We start from the raw sequence: 18,194 nt of genomic DNA, 5'->3' as shown, positions 1-18,194 counted from the left end.
GTTTGAATAATGCCAACTTAATACTAAAATTGATCGTAAAATGGAAAACTGTGTATAGCGCAATAATAAATAAAAATGTATCGCATACGTGTTTTACGATTTTCATAAAAGATACGAGGAGCATAAAAGGCGATGCGATGAATATCGACACAAAGATAGCGTCAAAACAAATTAATTGATAAATAAATTAATCGATTTAAAGTTGTTTTTTTTTATCAATTATGTATCATGTATGCATCGTGTATCTAATAATAATATACGATAATAATAATACAATAATCAAAAAATCCACGAGGGAAAAATTTATACTAAATTTAAAAATTGCGCCAAGAGGAAAAACATCGAGGAGAAAAATAAAAAGGGGCGGCAAATGAAAAATATTATACAATAATATAAATGCAATGAAAAATCATATACACATATACATATATATTTATCGTTTTCTTATTTTCCACAATTTCTTTGCTCTCCTTTTCGGAAAGAAAAAGAAAATAAAACAACAATGCGCAACATGCAAAACAAAAGTCTGTAAAAAATAATAATCGCTGGCCTCTCGTCGCAGTCGACTCCTCGACAATTCCGAGTCCTCCAGGACGTGGAAAGATCTAAAAAGTCGCTCTGGAGAACATCGGAATCGAGTCGTTTCTTCGAGCAAACCGTGACGGAGGAAACTTAATATCTAGGGATCGTCTTCTCGGCAGCTGTGATTCCGACATCAGAAATCTTTTATAAGAAAAGGTTTTTAATTCTTTAAATAAAGAAATAATTTCTTTGTAAAGAAATAATTTTCCATTCGCGCGTGAATCTATTTTTTTAATTATTGCAAATGTGTCGATCCTTATGTTTGCGTAATAAAAAACTTTTACTGCTCGCAAAAAATAAAAATGGACATTTGCGATACGCAGACATTTCTTCGAGTGCAAAACAACTTGTGGAAAAAAATTCCGAAAAGATTACCATTCACTTGATATCGTTATATCAAAGATTATGTCGACTGCAGCAGCGGCCGATAAGATGATAGTGCATTAAAACGAAATTAAATAAAAGTAATTTTTGGCTAAGAATAACGGGGTGCTTCGTGACGAGTGCGGGGAGGTCTCTTGACATCCGGTGTCGGCATACAAATAAAATATGTATACATACAAATTAAGATGCACTGGATATCGAATTCGGAAATGATAGCAATGAGAATGTCGTCGGCACGTGAAACTCGCGTCCTGCTGAGAGGAAGTCGTGACAGTTGCGCTGCCGTCCGAATATGGCACTTTATTGTTATGTTAAAAATGGGATAACGTTATCTGGACCACAGAGAATATATTAAATAAAATTATAATACATAATTTAATTTAATTATTAAACATCTTTTTTCCCGACTACTAATTCTCACAGCAATCAACAGTAATAATTTTTCACAACTCGAATAAAATTTAATACATTAATTTAATAATTAATCATTCAAAATAAATGATACAAATTTTGTACATTTATATTAATTTGTATTTAATATAATTGAAAAAAAGATAAAAATTTTCTTTCAAAATTTAATGTATCTCGTATCGTCCAGAGAACATATTCTTTTCTGTTAAAGCAAGACCGGCAGCTTCACGTGCATGATATAACTCAACAATAACGCAAAAATGGAACTGAGAAAGAAAAAAAAAACAACGATTACTACTACATACGAACACTACATTGTTAGTGGCATTGGTAGTTACCTTTCCTCTCGAGTCAACGGGATTAGAAAAAAATGCGAAATTGTCGCCGTCGTCTTGTAGACGAAACGCGGAAAACGTAACATTTCCGCTCCTTCTTCTCTTTTCGAACACACATTGTCACACTTTCCACCGATCGCGATTGCAATTTAGCAAAAACGCTCTCTTTCTTCCCTCATCTCTCTCTCTTTCTCTTACACTTTACTCTTTTTTTTAAATCATTATTGACCATAATATGTTGATACATATTACACACGATAGATTTTATCGAAATGCACAATATACCCTTCGCAGGATTCTCCCATTTTTACAACGACAGATTTCATCGCTCACGAAACTCGAAAAATCGCTGAATATATACAGAATGTTCCTAAAGAAGGGAATAAAAAATTTTGCACAGGTAATTAACGTTTTGATTAATTACTATCTATACGGATTTTGGAAAATTCATTAAATATTTAAAATTTTTCCACAAAGAAATGCCGAACTTTAGGAAATTAAATTCTGGCAATTCCGATTATAGTGACACTATTCTTTCGAGACATTGTATATATTCGGTTTGTGCTCGGTAACGCGCGAGATATTATTTAAAAACTCTCTGATTTACAATCTATTGAACACCGTTCTTTTTATTATTGATAGTCATAGTTGAACAATCAGTGCATATAAAATATACTAAGTCTACCCAGCGTCAGAAAAGACTTGTTAGCTCTAGAAAAATTTTCTATAAAATTTTCGCCCACTTTTTCTCTCTTTCTTTTTCATTTCCTTTTATTTTTCTTTTATTAAATTTCCGCCCTCTCGGAGAGCGATTCTTTCCCTTATATTTGGCACTGAGAATGCGATCATCGATCCATCCCTTCGATAAAGGGAGAAGGATACGCGCGCGATAACAATTTATTTATTTTCTCTTATTTCTCATTCACCTCTCGTGTTCTACAATCTTCGTATCTCTCTTTTTTTTCAACATTGTTCTTATTTTATGTCGCTTAAAAAAGGCACCAAACCGGAGACTGCTTGCGCGTTAAAACATTGGATCCCGCATGAAAAGCACATATTAATTCAACGCACGTTTTCGCATTTAATTACATTTACAAAAATTTCGGAGGTCGAGCGATCTTTTTGTTTTCGCAACTATCGATCCTCGCGATCGTCCCTCCTTCCTTATTTTTTTTTTATTTTTGCCTTCGTTTTCTGACGCATCGTCTCGAAACTGCAACGACGTTATATATAATAGGTATTATCAACTAGCGCTAAAATATATTCGATATAACTTTTGTTTATATATATATAATATATAATAATAATGATAATCGTAATAATAAAATAATAATAATCGCAATAATATATATATATATATATATACGTACTATTTGTTTGTTTCTCTCTCTTTCGCACACATATACACATACATTCTCTCTCTCTCTTTTTCACTCTTTCTCTGTATACGTGTACATATCCGTGGATAATTTAATTGCGATAATAAACTATGATTCTTTTCTTCATATTATATATATATATATATATATATATATATATATATATATATATATATATATATGGAGATGTGTATATATATATATTTTAATTTAATATATGTATATATATATTAAAATCTATTCAATAGTACAGTCTGCTTTTTAAGCCTCGTAAATTAAACTTCCTCTTCTCTCTCTCTCTCTCTCTCTCTCTCTCTCTCTTTCTCTCTTTCGCGATAATCGAATTTTTTTTGCAAGAGTCGCGCGAGCAATCTACAAGAAAAATCAATATATATATATAATGTATATATATTGACTGGTATAGTCCTTTTTATTAAAAGGACGAATGAAAAATGAGATGAGAAAAATCTCGGCACGACATCTTTGCAAGAATCACGCGTGCATAAATATATTTTATATATACATATATATATATATATATATATATATATATATTTTCTCTTGCTACATCTCGTAATTTTTTTCACGATTTCCCAACTTATCTGTTACTCTCCTCCCTGTCTTTCAACAAAATCCATTAAAACATGTCAAGTTAAACATGTTCGAAACTCACCGACGAAACCATCGCACCCGCGATGAAAGCGTGAGAAAGTTATGGTCGTAAGAAAGCGCAACACACTAATAGCAATCTTGCACTTTCCTCGAGATGCAGGTAAGAGGCAGTTGCAGACGCACGAAAATATATATATTTCCCGATTTCTATAACAGATATTTCTTGATACGATATAACAAAAATTTTTTTTCGCACGCGATACAATTATGTTAATAATTAATAATATAAATTATATATGTATATATACATATACATAAAAATGCAATAAAATTTAGAGCAATAAAATTTGAAGATACAACGATATTATAAAATTTCGCACAATATATATACAGTTTAACAAATATTAACAAAAAATCTAGAGTGCATGCTAGAAGGTAGAATCCACAATTCCTTCACGTACATATACTCAGGATATTATCTATTACGAATAAAATATACGAATAAACAACATTCGTATATAAATTTCGAGGATCGAGAAATGAAATTTTGATAGTGAAACGTGAACAGTATGTAACATGTGTTGCAGATGTAGCGGCCGGCCTCGTGAAAATATTGATCCCTCACAACACGACATCTCTCTCACTTTACTATGAACACTTCTTAAAATTTGAACACTAATTTTGTACGAATATACGGGGACTTGATGCTATATATCTTTTTTTTTTTGTACCCTTAGTTCTCTCGCAAAAGCCCCCCTCCCCTTTCTCTACGATTGGCAACCATTGAAAGCGCTTTTTAACAACCTTAACTCTAAAAGTTCAACAACATCGAGAAGGCAACGAACGTGAGCGAATTTCTCTCCTTCCTTTAAACACCATAAATTTGAACAATTGGTCTCAAGATCAGTCGCTGCAAATATTCATCGCATTTTAACAGCGATTTATGCTGATCACGAGCCTTTGGATGCCGGCAAGGAATCTAGATTGAATTCGAGGCTGACCGATCTGCTCACGTGCTATCGTTCCGTGTCGCAAAGTGCTCTCTGTAACTGCCTTGATTGCCACAAAAGGATGTGATAACGTCAACAACCATCATAGGATTCGTCGATACCTGTGTGAAATTTTACAGCGGTAGAAAATAGAAGAATTAAGAGTTGTGTGATGATACTAAAAGATCTCAAAGAATCCTGAGAGAGTTCTATTAAGACTTATTCTAAAAATTAAAAACTGGTTTTAATTTTATATATACAATTTTATATACAGAGTGTTTCTAAAATTTTTCCAAACATTGGTCAGAAACATTCTGTAGATTGGAAAAGTGTCACGCTAAATTTCAAAGATGGTAAATATAATATTTTAATTTATATATATAAACTATATATACTACATAAATATATATATACGCGTGTATGTATGTATATATACACTTATACACGACTGCACATAATCCTTTGGTGTATGCAAATTTTCTAAATAGCACGGAAGAAAAAATAAAATGTGAGAACGATAAGAGTCGTGCCGAAGAAGTGAAAAAATCTCCAATTCTCACACCCTTTTTCGTGCTTCTCACGCAGACATCGACTAGGGTGAACCAAAGCTATTATTGTACAGACTGATAAAATTGCAACTTTCAAAAATCGCACACCGACGAGAACTCTGCAGGTCTCGCGCGAAGCAACAGCAACGACGACGATAAATTCGATTGTTAAAAATCGACTCGTTTAAATTCGAGAAAAAATTGCAACATCCCAGACAAATGTTTTCGAAAAATTATTCATCAAAACGACCTGCAGGCATTTTCTCTCTCAGTGATCTTTCCCTTCGAAACGACAATCCTTTTTCGCCTCCCATTCTTTAATTAAAAGAGTTAGTCTTAGCCTCTCAGTGATTATCAAATGTGAGTGTATTTAATTATTATATTTATATATTTGCTTGCCTTTCTCTCTCCCTCTTTCTTTCTCTAAAAATCGATATAAGCTGTCTAGCCGCTGCCTTTTTGCACTTTTCTTGGTTTTTCTTTTTTTGTAAAAACCCATCCCCAAAAATTTTTTCCGTTTCATCGCATACACACGTTGAACAATGAATTTTAGACAACCCATTGTGGAACCGGGCCGTGATCGCCCGCTTTCGCACGATTTTTCTAGGGTCCTTAAGGAATTCTATCATCCTTCTTTGGTCCATCAAAGTTTTGAATATTGCGGATAATAATTGACCTGACGGGGCATACGCGAAATTCTTTTATCCCAGAAATACTTGGTGCCTTAATCTTTTACCAAAAACGTTAGATTATGATTACATGTGAGATACCATGGAAATTGTAGTAAGTCAAACGAATCTCTCAATGTTTGTAATTAAAAAGGCGTAAAAAACAAGTGTTTATATATTATTATAAATTATGTATATGTATATTTTTATATATTATGATAAATTATATATATAATGTATTTTTTGTAAAAAAGTGTGAACACGATATCTTTTTCTAAATATCATTACATTGCTTTGTTTTTTTCTTCATTATTTTACATTTGTTGTATTTTAATATAGTCCTTATCTTTATGAAGCTGATTTTAAGGCATCTTTAGATCTTTTAAATGCTGTGCAATTTTTTTGTAACATACATATTACATTACATTTAGATTTAATAATTGCCTGGTCTAGTTTATCTCGATTTTAATTTGATATGAGAATTAACTATCGTAAAATTATTAAAATATCGTACACTAATTTATTTCCGATAAGTCCATGTTTTTCATATATTTAAACATTATACATATTAAACTTTATCTCTACGATTTTTATATTGCTAAAGTTTCGATTGAAATGAAAAAGATTTATTATATATCTTCGAAACATTCTTTATAATATAATCGGAGAGATAAAAACTGTAATTTTTATAAGAGTTTTAAGTAAATTTTTTCACATCTATATTACAAGCTCGTACTTTGAGAGAAAAGCTATAATGAAAAATTTCTACCAACAAATCATCTTACATTTATATATAGATATTTCATTAATAACATTTTAAAATATTATTATAATTGAAATGTTTTATATAATTTGTAAATACAAATCACTTATTGTGCCTTTTTAATTCATACACGATATTTTGTCCCATCGATAATTAATTAACGAATTAACAAATATTTTGTCCGCTAAGTACTACTTTAATCGACAATAGATTTTTATATATTTTTAAAGTTTGATACGAATAATGAAAATTGAATTGAAAGAGATCAATGTTCTTTCATTGGCACCGCATATCCTAGGGTTTTGAGACTCGCGGGAGATTTCTCCACAGGAGACACATCTTTGTCCTTTCTCTTGGGATAAATATTCTACAAGGGTCGATAAAAAGCTCTTTGGTCCATCGCAGTTTCGAATATATTGCGGATAATTGACCTGAGTGCGCGAAAAACATCCACGGCACGGTTCACCACCCAATCCCGCTTAATGTTGACTAAACAACCCCGCTACCATTTTTCCTCCTCACTAGCAAATCCATTTCCCTATCATTCTCTTACGTCTATTGCGTTATCTTTGCTGCCTCTCTGCGCCTAACTATATTTAATATTATATAGAACTCTCTATTTGCCTAAAACGTATGCTCGAATCGCGGTGCGATCTTATTGAGCTCCATGAATTAAACGTAGAGCAAGTGCTTTCGGCAATTTTGAGCAATTGCTCTTCGAGATGAATAACACGAAGAAAAACACAGATTTTCGATTTCGCAGAAATGTTCCCTAAACACATCGTGCGCGCGTGCAAATGTCCTCTCATTTGAAGCTATTCTAATTCTCGAGTAGAACTTTGAGTTCGAACTTGGCCGAATATTGTTCTACCTGAAACGATTTTATTTATGTAATTTTGACAAATCCTTCTACTTGAATTTTTGCACCCTTTTGATGAATAAGAAACGAAAGCACTTATTCCAGGAGATCACGGAGCCCATTATCGCTCACGCAACGACGATTCGATCCTTACGACTGTAACTTTTATTATCCTTGCAACGCTAGAGAAACCTCTTGAATAACGAACGAACAACACTGGTCGATCGCGCGGGACGGAACCCCACGCCGCGCGTTAAAGTAACAACAAAGATCTCTGTTACTTGTAATAACTGATTAATAATAGCAGTAATAATAATAATAGTTATAGTTAATATGTAGCCTCTAGTCGTCTAATGTCTATGCCCAACTAGTGAAAAATTTGTATATAAATCGTCTCGCCCTTTTCTCCATGGAGGGAGGGCGTTTGACGGAGTGTAAGGTGCAAAATATAGTAAGCTACGATCTTGTATTTTTAGTGCTCTCTCTCGCGACTAAGCCTCTACCGCCATCATCGTATCACTGCGCGGTCTGTTTCGGCTGATGAAATCACCGTAATTCCAATAAAAATTTCCACATATTTTCCACACAGATCAGTAAGTGCAGTGTTATTTTTTAAACACCATATAATGTGTTACTGCTTCTTTGAAAATTCTCATCTGATTATCAAGATGACAAAATTGCATAGAATATAATACTAGATGAATAAACCTATAGCTTTTTTGTTCGTTGTTAAAAATTTATAAAGATGTCAAGATTCGAGGAGAGCTATGAGTTGATAACTTGATAAATTTCGAATACAAAATAAACTAAATAGTTAATAAATAAAATTAATAGAAGAAAAGCTAAAGGCTAACTTGAAGCTACTATTGCACTCGGAATAAAATTCATAAAAGCTATGAAAATGGAAACTTTTAGTAAACAAATCTGATAATCTTGATTGAAAATTCAAGAATAATAAACAATATGTATACATGTTACATAAATAAACAAAAGTTATAACAATTTATAGATATTATACTAAATTTTGTCTTCACATTAAAATAAATCCATTATAAACGTATATTATAAAAATAAGTTGCAATATAATAAAAAAAATTCAAGAAATTATAATACAAAATTGAATTGAAATTGTAATTTGGATAGATCTCCACGATTCGTTATATTTTTTTCTTTTCTTTAATTTTTATATCACATTCTCGATAGAATGTTTCGAAATTTCCTTCAATGATACATTATTACATATATTGATTTTTCAAGCTGTCTAAAAGCTTATGATATGAATGATGTACAATCTTTTTACAAGTCATCACACAATTCACCAAGTTCCTCCCGCGAACTTGTTTATTCAAGAGTGAAATCAGCCAAACAGACCAAGCGGTCCGACATGGCGGCGGCGTTGTTAAGTTATTACTAAGGTGCCTTCAGTCTATCCAATGTCAGTACTATCTTGTATTTGGTGTCGTTAAAACCGTCCCTCTCTTTCGCAATCTTTAGCGAAATTGTTACACTTCCCGTACCTTTTACTTCCCTGCCCCATTTTTTTCATCATCGCTTCTTCTAAAAAATGTTTTCGTAACATTATCTTTGCAACTCAAACGGCTCAACAACAACATGGCGAACGGTCATCGATACATATATATATTTATATATTGCATTTGCTCAGTCTACGTAGTTTCCTTATTACTTACACTGCATGTGCGCGCGCGCGCGTTTCACCCAGATTCCTTTTCCTCTTTTCATCTCTCAAGTCTTTTACTAGTTCAGTCGAGAGAGTTGCTCTCTCAATATATATTCACGACAAATATTTAACAATCTATTATAATTATAATTGGTGTGTTGTTCCCAAAATTCTCAGTTTCCATGCAATTTTTTTTTATTGCTACATGTGATGATAGCGTATTCGTCCCATTTTTCCTTGTCGGGAGATTACTTCGAGGTACATTAACTACTTTGAGATTTATCGGGATCAAGTGTTTAAACCTATATTTTATCAAGAATGCGCAAAAGTCCTTGTTTGTGAAAAATACGAGTAAAGTTTGCAAACTTATGTAATCTTTTTCGATGAAACGCGCGCGCGCACTTCTCGTAAAAATGTCGCCGAGCTGCATTACAGCTGACGTGTTTGATTCTCTCTCTCTCTTTCTTTGCAACCTAATATATAGTCAGGCGATAATAAATATACTTTTTCTATCTCTCTCTCTTTCTGTCTCTGCGTTGATTTGGATTTACACGGCGCCTTTCCCTCCTTTTTACTTGCAACTGCTTTTACATACAACTGTACGCGCACATTGTACGACGCATTGAAACGAGCGTATCGATTAGATTTATATAAATTCTTCATTTACATTTACGATAGTACAAAGCCTCTTCTGTCTCTCATTTTTACAGTCGCCTCGCTCTTTCTACTTAAAGCGAGCGCGATAATAAAGCTCATTCGTTTCGTAACTTTAATGCCCGTTGTTTGTTACGCGCGCACAGTTTCCTTTCGTCCTTTTGAAATTTCCGGCGCCGCTAGAGCTACGATTGCGATTCTTTGAGAAAAGGTAGACGTTGCGTGACGCGACTTGCTGAATCGTGCGCATTATGGGTCTTCGAAGGCACGGAGATTGATAAAGACAGCTAAACCTACTGAAATCAAGATCAGAACTGGGAGTAGAGATGAAATTCAGAAAGGATGCAATGAAAATTGTCTACCAAAGGGTATCAAGAATATTGTTAAAACGACATCAATCGATAGTTTGCCGATACATCTCGTTAATTTAAATATTTATAAAAGTTATTTGGGTAATTTCTCGAATTTGTTGCACTAGATTTGGTCAGACCCGCGCCTCGTACTCGCAACGTTACGCAGCGTCAGTGCAATCCAATAGAGTAGCTCCATCAACTGTTTGAGCGATAATATTGTACTTGTAAAATATTTCCAAAAAGATTTTGCAATTTGGAAATAGAAAAGCGTACGTGTTTAATATCTATAAATACAATGATATCCAAGATTGATTCCTTCAAAGCGTCGATATCAGGATATCGAGCTGATTTCTCTCATATGATGTGCACGATATGTAACAAACAGTGAAACATATATTTTATAAAAATGTTTCACCATAACCTCGAGACTAATTAACGCTCAAAAAGTTAATTGACGCACCGGAAAGATTCTCTTGTGAAAACATTCGCGCAAAAATCGAAAAGAAACATGTGTGCTGCGGCGATGATATCCGTAGCTAAAATCTTGCGTACCCATCTCTGCATATTCTCTCTAACCGTTCCGTTGTAGCCATTTCACAAGATCGGTCACTTGTCTACCTATATTTGTCTATCGCTTACACATATCTATATATTATATTGTCTTCCTCTTTCTCTATTCGCGAAAGCGCATTAACCTTGTTCGAGGCGCTTCGACCGGCGCTTTCCTCGCATTTTCCTCTTCTGCCTCCTCCTTCCTGGCTTCACTTTCCTTTAGCCTTTTTTTTGGCAAGCCACGCGAGTCTCCCTTGGTGTTTTTCCACAAATATAGCTGGTTCTTATATATATAGTTTCTCTTTTGGTATAATCTAATAATTTGGTATTGTAATCTTATAACACTGTAAACTTTAGAATCTTCTTATTAAGGTCCTCACTATCAATCACTGGGAATATCAAAGTTCTTTTTAAAAGAACCTTGGTATATCATATAAAATCTTGAAAATCTATCGTAATATCGCAATATCGTGCGCGGATCGTCGCGCGAGGCTCAGGAAACACGACCCGAAGGAGGAGGCAGAACGAGAGGACGCCCAACCGATAGCAGCGGTCTACCGCGGCTGACCCATGCTGCTACTGCTACTGCCACCATTGTTGCTATTGAGACTCATGTGCGGCTTAAGACTATGTATGATTTTCACGTGGGCGACCATATTGTCTTTTCTGGTGAATTCTTTCGAGCAGACCGGACAGGCGTAGTACTTGACATTAGGCTTGTGCGAGGTGACGTAGTGTCGGCAAAAGTTGCTGATGTGTGTGTACGTGCGATGACATACGGTACAGCGATAAACGTCGCCCTCCTTTACGCAAAAGTCTCGCACCGAGCCTTCCGTGCGCTCGTTCTCAACCTTGAATGAGCCTTCAAAGTCGCTCTGACTGATTTCCGCCTCGCCGGCCATCGCACTGAATATGGCACTGCTTATGTCCTTCGTCTTCGTTTCCAATTCGGTGTCCGAGTGTTGCTGTTGCTGATCTTCGATCATTGACATCGCCGCGGCGGTCGACGCGGCCTTACCTTGCAGCGTCGACGTGAATTCCTTGCGAAAGCATCGCTCAAAGTTGATGCGGATATGAGTCGGCGGCTCGCCGCTATCGCCACCGCTCGACGTCTCTTCTAATTCTGAAATAAAGAAATCTCGATCCTTTAAATCGCCCTACATGTACCCGCGCGCGTAATATATATCGTGCAAGCATTTGGATGTGCAGTAGGAGTTCGTTTATCAGAAAACCAAATTCTTGTTAAGTATAAGCTCTCAAAAAATGCCACTGATGAATAATATTTCAGATGTATTTGGTGTGTTATTCGTCTTCCAATTAGTATTTTAGATTCTCGGTACGAAAAATCTTGGTCGTCGCTAGTCACACCCTTGACTTCTTATTAAAAACGTGTCTTCCAAACCATCTCACACATAGATAAGAGTATTGTTGTACAAATTTCCGCTGCGCAGACTCTTTCACGGATATTCTGATAAACGGAGTTCTATCGCACATCGTGACTATGTATCTCTGTGTATGTATATATTGTATTGACACAACATATTTCTATATTTGTGGGGGGAAGCAAGAGGAAGGGTAGAGCCAGCAAAAAAGAGTCACCGTATTTGAATCTCGGCCGTCTCAGTCAACTTCTGTCCCGCGTTAAAGAATAACTTTACTACGTTGCGATACGCCTTCTCCATGTCGTCCCCGCCCCCGCGTCTATTCCCCTTTAGATTCTTCCACTTTCATACATTTTCTTTCTCTCTCGACAAGTTGCAAAACTGCAATTCTCAGCACAACATCAGCTTTTCTCTCTTTCTCCCCAAAGTTCTGGCATTCTATTTTTTTTTTTCTTTCACACACGCGTATTCTTTGTATCTTCTTCCCTCGAATATCCATCACACACCCGTACATTCGCGCTTCTCATTTACACATTTCACACGCGCCTGCAAACACACGTACAAGCCTTTAGAAAATCATACATACACGGGGTGTCGTGCGAGACTATACTTCCGTTCGATCGTAGATTCCGAAAATAAAAATATTCCGATTGTTCGAATATCGGGACGGTTTTCAAGTCAAGTCGAGCGATCAAAATTAATCGAGCAAGAGATGTTGCTCAGCGAGAAGCGCTCGATTGATTAATTTTGATCGCTCCTAACTCGAAACTAGATGTTTAGACATTCGAACAAATGCGATCGCGATTAAGCAAATTATACAAGTTCGAGAGAATTTATAAAAATTAAGATTTTACAAGAATTAAGATTCTCGCAATTTATATAGAACATGAAATTTGTCGAAGAAGCATTTTCCATTTGTGGAATCTATGAGATCGGTAGGAAGGATTGTACTCGTTTGGACAAGCCGTATATGCACCAGGTGATCATCGTATGCGAACTGATTAATAGACACCTAGCGCGACACATGTGCACACTTTACCAACCCCTTCGTCCAGTGCGTCCAGTCAGTCTGCAAGTATCCATCTCTACGGGAAAACGATCCATCGAGATCGAGGACGCTCGAGAAAAAAGCAACATTTTCTCTTCCTTGTATGTTTTATTAAATTACTTTATATAAGTTGTTTCTCAAATATATATGTGTAATTACTTCTATTATACATATATGTATATGTATATACATATACGTCGTTATCCGCTTTCGGCTTCCGGCGTCACATCCTTCTATATCCGGCTTTCTCTTACACTCCGGCACTTTTCGAAACAATTCCGTCTTTTCGTTCGATCTATCTATTTATGACTTTGACTTCGATTCTTTTAGAAATCTCTTTTTTTAGCGGCTGGCCTCCCTAGTTCCCTCGCTTCCCCGCGCAAAAGCTTAAATCTTTCAGAGATCGAATGATGGTGACTCAGATAATCTCAACTCACCTGCACCAAAAGTGAACAAAGCGATCACGGTCACTACCGAAACGAGATCATCTTCGACGACATTTCTCTCTTCAAAGCACTCTTTCGCGCGCGCGCACGTATATGTAGTAGAACATTTTTATAGAAAGGAAAAAAAGAAACGTACGTCACACTATTTCTCTTTCTCTCTCCTCCGATTTCCTTCTTTCGGTTTGTCACTTTTTTATTTTTATATCTCTATCCCGTTTCTATTTTTATATTTCTCCTTTTGCTAGTCATCTTTTTTCAATGTCGTCATTATCGTCTAATAAAGTAACGAGAAGAACGCAAGAGAAGACGGAAACGATAAACCTGCCGACGATATGTCGTCTGTTATTTAAGCATAATATACTTCATCATCATCATCATCATTATCATCATCATCATCATCATCGTCATCATCATTTACGCTCTTCTCTCCCTCTTTGCTGTCTGTCTTTCCGCGATAAAAAATGAGATTTTGCTATTCTATCTTCCTCGCAACGAACGAGCGTAAAAGAAATTAACCAGCGTTCAAGGTGTGAAAATCAGACAACAACAAAAAAAGTAAGCACCGCTAAAAGCTGGCTCCACCCCCTCCTGTTACTATTGGCCAATGGCAGCGAAGCGTTTCTCATTCGTGCGGAAGAGAGAATATGATGGTACAGGTGAGGATGTTAGCGGAGAAGTGTCGATAGTCGTAGATTAAATTCGGTCGAGTTAAATCAGGATCATTTGGGGGATAGATTCGAAAGAGACATCGAACAGAGCGATAGGTGCGGTGCGGCAGAGAAAAGACACAGATTGATCGTAGAGAGATAAGATGAAGGTGATCGATTCGTATCCTGAAGAAATGAAGGAGAAAAAGGGATAGGAATGAGACGCGCTGCGCATTGGCCGAGCGTGAGAATTACGTATGGGTTATTACGTATATATATGTATTTAAATATATATATATGTGTGTGCATATATATATATTTCTTTTTTCATCATGTACGTCTTTGACGAGAACAAAAACCGGTGGCAAGTGCAATGGGCTTCAAAGATTAATTGATATCAAAGAGAGAAGTTCGGGCGTACAGAAGGGAGTTTTCTTTACGATTTTTCCTTCTTCCAGGGTATCATGGAACGTTCCGAACACACGAACTCTCTTTAACGAGACGACTGTTTCTCTCGCAGACTCTCTCTCTCTTTCTCCCCTTTTCTACATGTGTGTGTCTTCGTTTATTTATTATATCTTCTGTGTCTTTCGATTTTTCTTCTCGCAATTTGAATGTCATCCCGCGCGCGTATTAATATACGTATCCCACGTGCGACTATCGTTTGGCATGCTGTTTGTTTATAGCTCAAGAAGAAAATTATTTTACTGTTGTTTTATCTCGTCAGAAAATTGCTTTACTACTTTTTTTTCTCAAAGATGCAAGCTTTTCCAGACGCAGAATTTTCTCTCGCGTCGGAATTTTCTTTTTATTTTTTTTTTTGTGTGCGTTTTGTTTCAAAAATGGATCAAGTTTGCGAAAGAATTTCAAAGCGCGGAATTACAGTATACATTTTAGAAAATAATCGCGCGCGCGATTCGACATTTATGTCATCACGAGTCCTGCTCAACTCCTAAAAAAAAAAAAAAAAAAAAAAGAAAAGAGCGCGCTTGCAGAAGAGCGACAATGAGCCGCGGCAAGGCAGCTCGAGAAAAGTCTGAAAAGTCAAATTCATTAGCACATAAGGATAAAACATCGTCCACGTCGACGACGTGCATGATAAAAGGATTCGCACTAGCTAGCGTCATCGACGCGCGAGTCTCGAAACTTTGATAGTAGAGTTATCAATCGCCCTCGCGGATGGGCTTTTAAGATTTTGTGATTCTCAGACGTCGTCGATCGACCTCGACGAATCGTGCGAGAGAGCCGTAAGAGTCGTTCTCACGTAGAGAGTCTACAACGTCGTCCATAATGCCGCGCAAGGTTCGCTTGCTTGCTTGCTCCTCAGGGCTTCACAAGAGACGAATAAGCATTCGGACGTCACAAAAGCGAGTTCTTCCCCGTCTTTCGGGTTCGCACGCAGAAGAATGTTTAACGTAACGACACAATCGTAATTTTAACATTATCAAGAGTTAATTGACATTTAATATTTTCTTCATTTAATATTTAAAAATTGCCATTATTGATAAAATAGTTAATTATGTAATTAGCTTGTTGGATTTAATTTCAACATGTAAATATATATTATCGACATAATCTAAACATTCTTCTCCGCGCTCGCGCGTTATGGGAATCACAATTCACACCATGCTAAGACATATTTGGTAGGGTGTCGCGATTAAATGCGCGATTTCACTCTGCACTATTATTGCGAGTGTTTGCGCGTATATAACTACTGTGATTTTTTTTTTAAACACGTTTTAACTTTTAGGCGCATGTTGCATTCTGTGCTACACCTTGCGACTTACCTTGTGTAATTTTCGCGAGTGCATTCTCAAAATCAACGATTATAATTACAAGAGTACAACCGGAAATATTTTCTATGCAACTCTATGGCGCCCGTTTAAGAATTAAAGAGAATTAACCCCGTCTGATTTGCGTGTGCAGAAACTCTAATTTTTAAAAATTGAAGAGAAAATTTCTCGAGCACAAAAAATCTCTATACGTTTAATCTGTAGATTATTCATGTGCGTATCCATAATAATATAAAATAATTAAATTTATAAATATGTAAAAATCTATCAGAAAAAAAAGTCAAATCTAAAGGAGTTAATCTCAATTAATATTTGTTATAAAAACTATACTATTAATTATAAATTGTCAATTGCGCACGAAAATACAACTGATCATTTAATTACAATTTCCAAACGTGCTAGTTTTTTTGTTTGAGAAAGATATCGTATTACAATATCCTTGGAACGCTCGTTTACGAAAATTGCATGAGGACTTAAACCGCCACTTGCGTTGTATCGGGAATTATTAGCAATGCAACGCTTCTATATCCAAGTCAAGTGCGCTCTTACCTTGCTTGAAACCTTCACTCCCTTGTCTACTGTGCGGCCGCGCGAATGTCTCATCCGAGGCTAAAATCAACAATGATGAATCAGTTTGAGTTTTCTTTTTTTTTTCTCTTCAATCTCATATCACGTATGTCACGTTTGTTCCGCTTCTTACCTTGCGCCGACGTGCTGGGCGTTGGTTCTGGTTCCCGTTTAACCCGCGTGATGGGCGGCTCCGGCGTATCGGTGCCATTCTCCGTAGGTTCGTCTCTCCTCGCCGACGACGATCCTGAGGATCCTGTACTAGCGGCGGAATTACTAGCGGCCGCCGCGGAATTGGCACCAACGTTGTTGGTGGTGTTGGTACCACTCCTGATGTTACCGTTGCCGCTGACCTCGCTTTGAAAATCCAGTCCCATCTTCATTTCCATCATTTCGGGTGAACCTTGAATCAGATCGGCGCCCGAACACGATTGTAAATCTTGGCCGCCGACTTCACCAATCGGCGTGTCCGACGAACCGCTCAATTTCCTGGGTCTACCGCGTTTTCTCTTGGGCGCTGTAAGCGCAGAACCGAGTAATGGATGGCTAGACATGTGGTGGAACCTCTTTTGCGCGACATGGTGATGATGCTGACCGATTTGGTTGATTCGATGGAGATTGGGCGGTGGCGGCGCCACCGCGTTCTGACCGCCACCCAATAACGAGGATGTGATACTTGGTAGATCGCATTTGTCCTCGTTCACCTCGGTCAGGCCTTTTATCCTTAGGGATTCGGCGACTCGTAGAAAGGCGGTCAATCGGTCTTGGTCGACGCTTACCTCGCCGCGGTACATAAAGTCCAGAAGGCTGCGCATGTCCACGTACGGAACATCCTTGAGAATGACTATCGGGTGCTTATCGGGATGGCCAACAAACAAGGCCTACAAATAACGATATTTATGATATCAGTTAAAAATTAAAAAACAATTATGGCAATATCAATGTCAATAAAATTATAATTTGTTGAATTTATGTTGAGATGCTGACTCTTTATTACAAAATTATAAATAATTTGCGGCAATTTCTTGCGCTGTCACTGATTCGTTTCAATGCTAATTTTAATTAAAAATAGGCGCGTAAAAGATATCGAGTTTACCTGAAAATAGGGGCTACATGCCGACAGCACCATCTTATGCGCCCTGAGTAATTGGCCCTCAACGGCCAGCGTGACGTCGACGAACGCCTCGTCGTGCAACAGCTGGTCGAAGACGGAAAGCAGATTGCTCTGGTGATTGTTCCAGCGCAAACAGAACCTCTGCGACGCCATCGCTTCGCTTCTCAGATCCGCCAGGTTGCCGTTGATATCCGCTAACATGGAGGGACCTGGCTGCTTGTCGCCCTATTGTCGTCGTTGCCTCTGCTGCCGCCACTTCGTCCTCGTTTCTTCTTTTGCTTCTCCACGGCGCCACCACCTTCTACGATGACGAAGCCACTCGCTCTTGCTCGTGCTGCTGCTCCTTCTACTACTCGTCCTCGTGCTGCTCTGCTCTTCATCGGCCAAGAATTATCGTGTCCGGCTTACTCGTGACCTGCAATGGAATCAT

At 36.9% G+C, this 18,194-nt stretch overlaps 1 protein-coding gene across 7 annotated transcripts in view; it reads right to left on the bottom strand.

The window, feature by feature from the left end:
• Positions 1-18,194, bottom strand: part of Ttk (zinc finger and BTB domain-containing protein ttk) — a 46,995-nt gene that overhangs the window by 13,232 nt on the left and 15,569 nt on the right. For 6 of the 7 annotated variants that reach the window (XR_014437149.1, XM_083091066.1, XM_083091058.1 and 3 more), the window contains exons 2-4: positions 17,747-18,179; positions 16,784-17,531; positions 16,633-16,692 (exon numbers count right to left, since the gene is read on the bottom strand). Coding sequence is in view for 6 of the 7 variants with exons in the window: in XM_083091066.1 (XP_082947192.1) it covers positions 16,633-16,692; positions 16,784-17,531; positions 17,747-17,965 (1,027 nt within the window). In the remaining variant the exon portion in view is untranslated. Of the gene's footprint in view, positions 1-409; positions 11,891-16,632; positions 16,693-16,783; positions 17,532-17,746; positions 18,180-18,194 lie in introns of those variants that run through there. The other variant, XM_083091089.1, reaches the window with a different exon arrangement.

This window comes from Camponotus vicinus, unplaced genomic scaffold, assembly GCF_025532165.1.
Source record: "Camponotus vicinus isolate PSW18456_S1 unplaced genomic scaffold, iyCamVici1.0 SCAF_1, whole genome shotgun sequence".
Classification (NCBI taxonomy): Eukaryota; Metazoa; Arthropoda; class Insecta; order Hymenoptera; family Formicidae; genus Camponotus; species Camponotus vicinus.
Note: the sequence above shows the minus strand (reverse complement) of the source record. Positions and strands in the feature narration are given on the sequence as shown.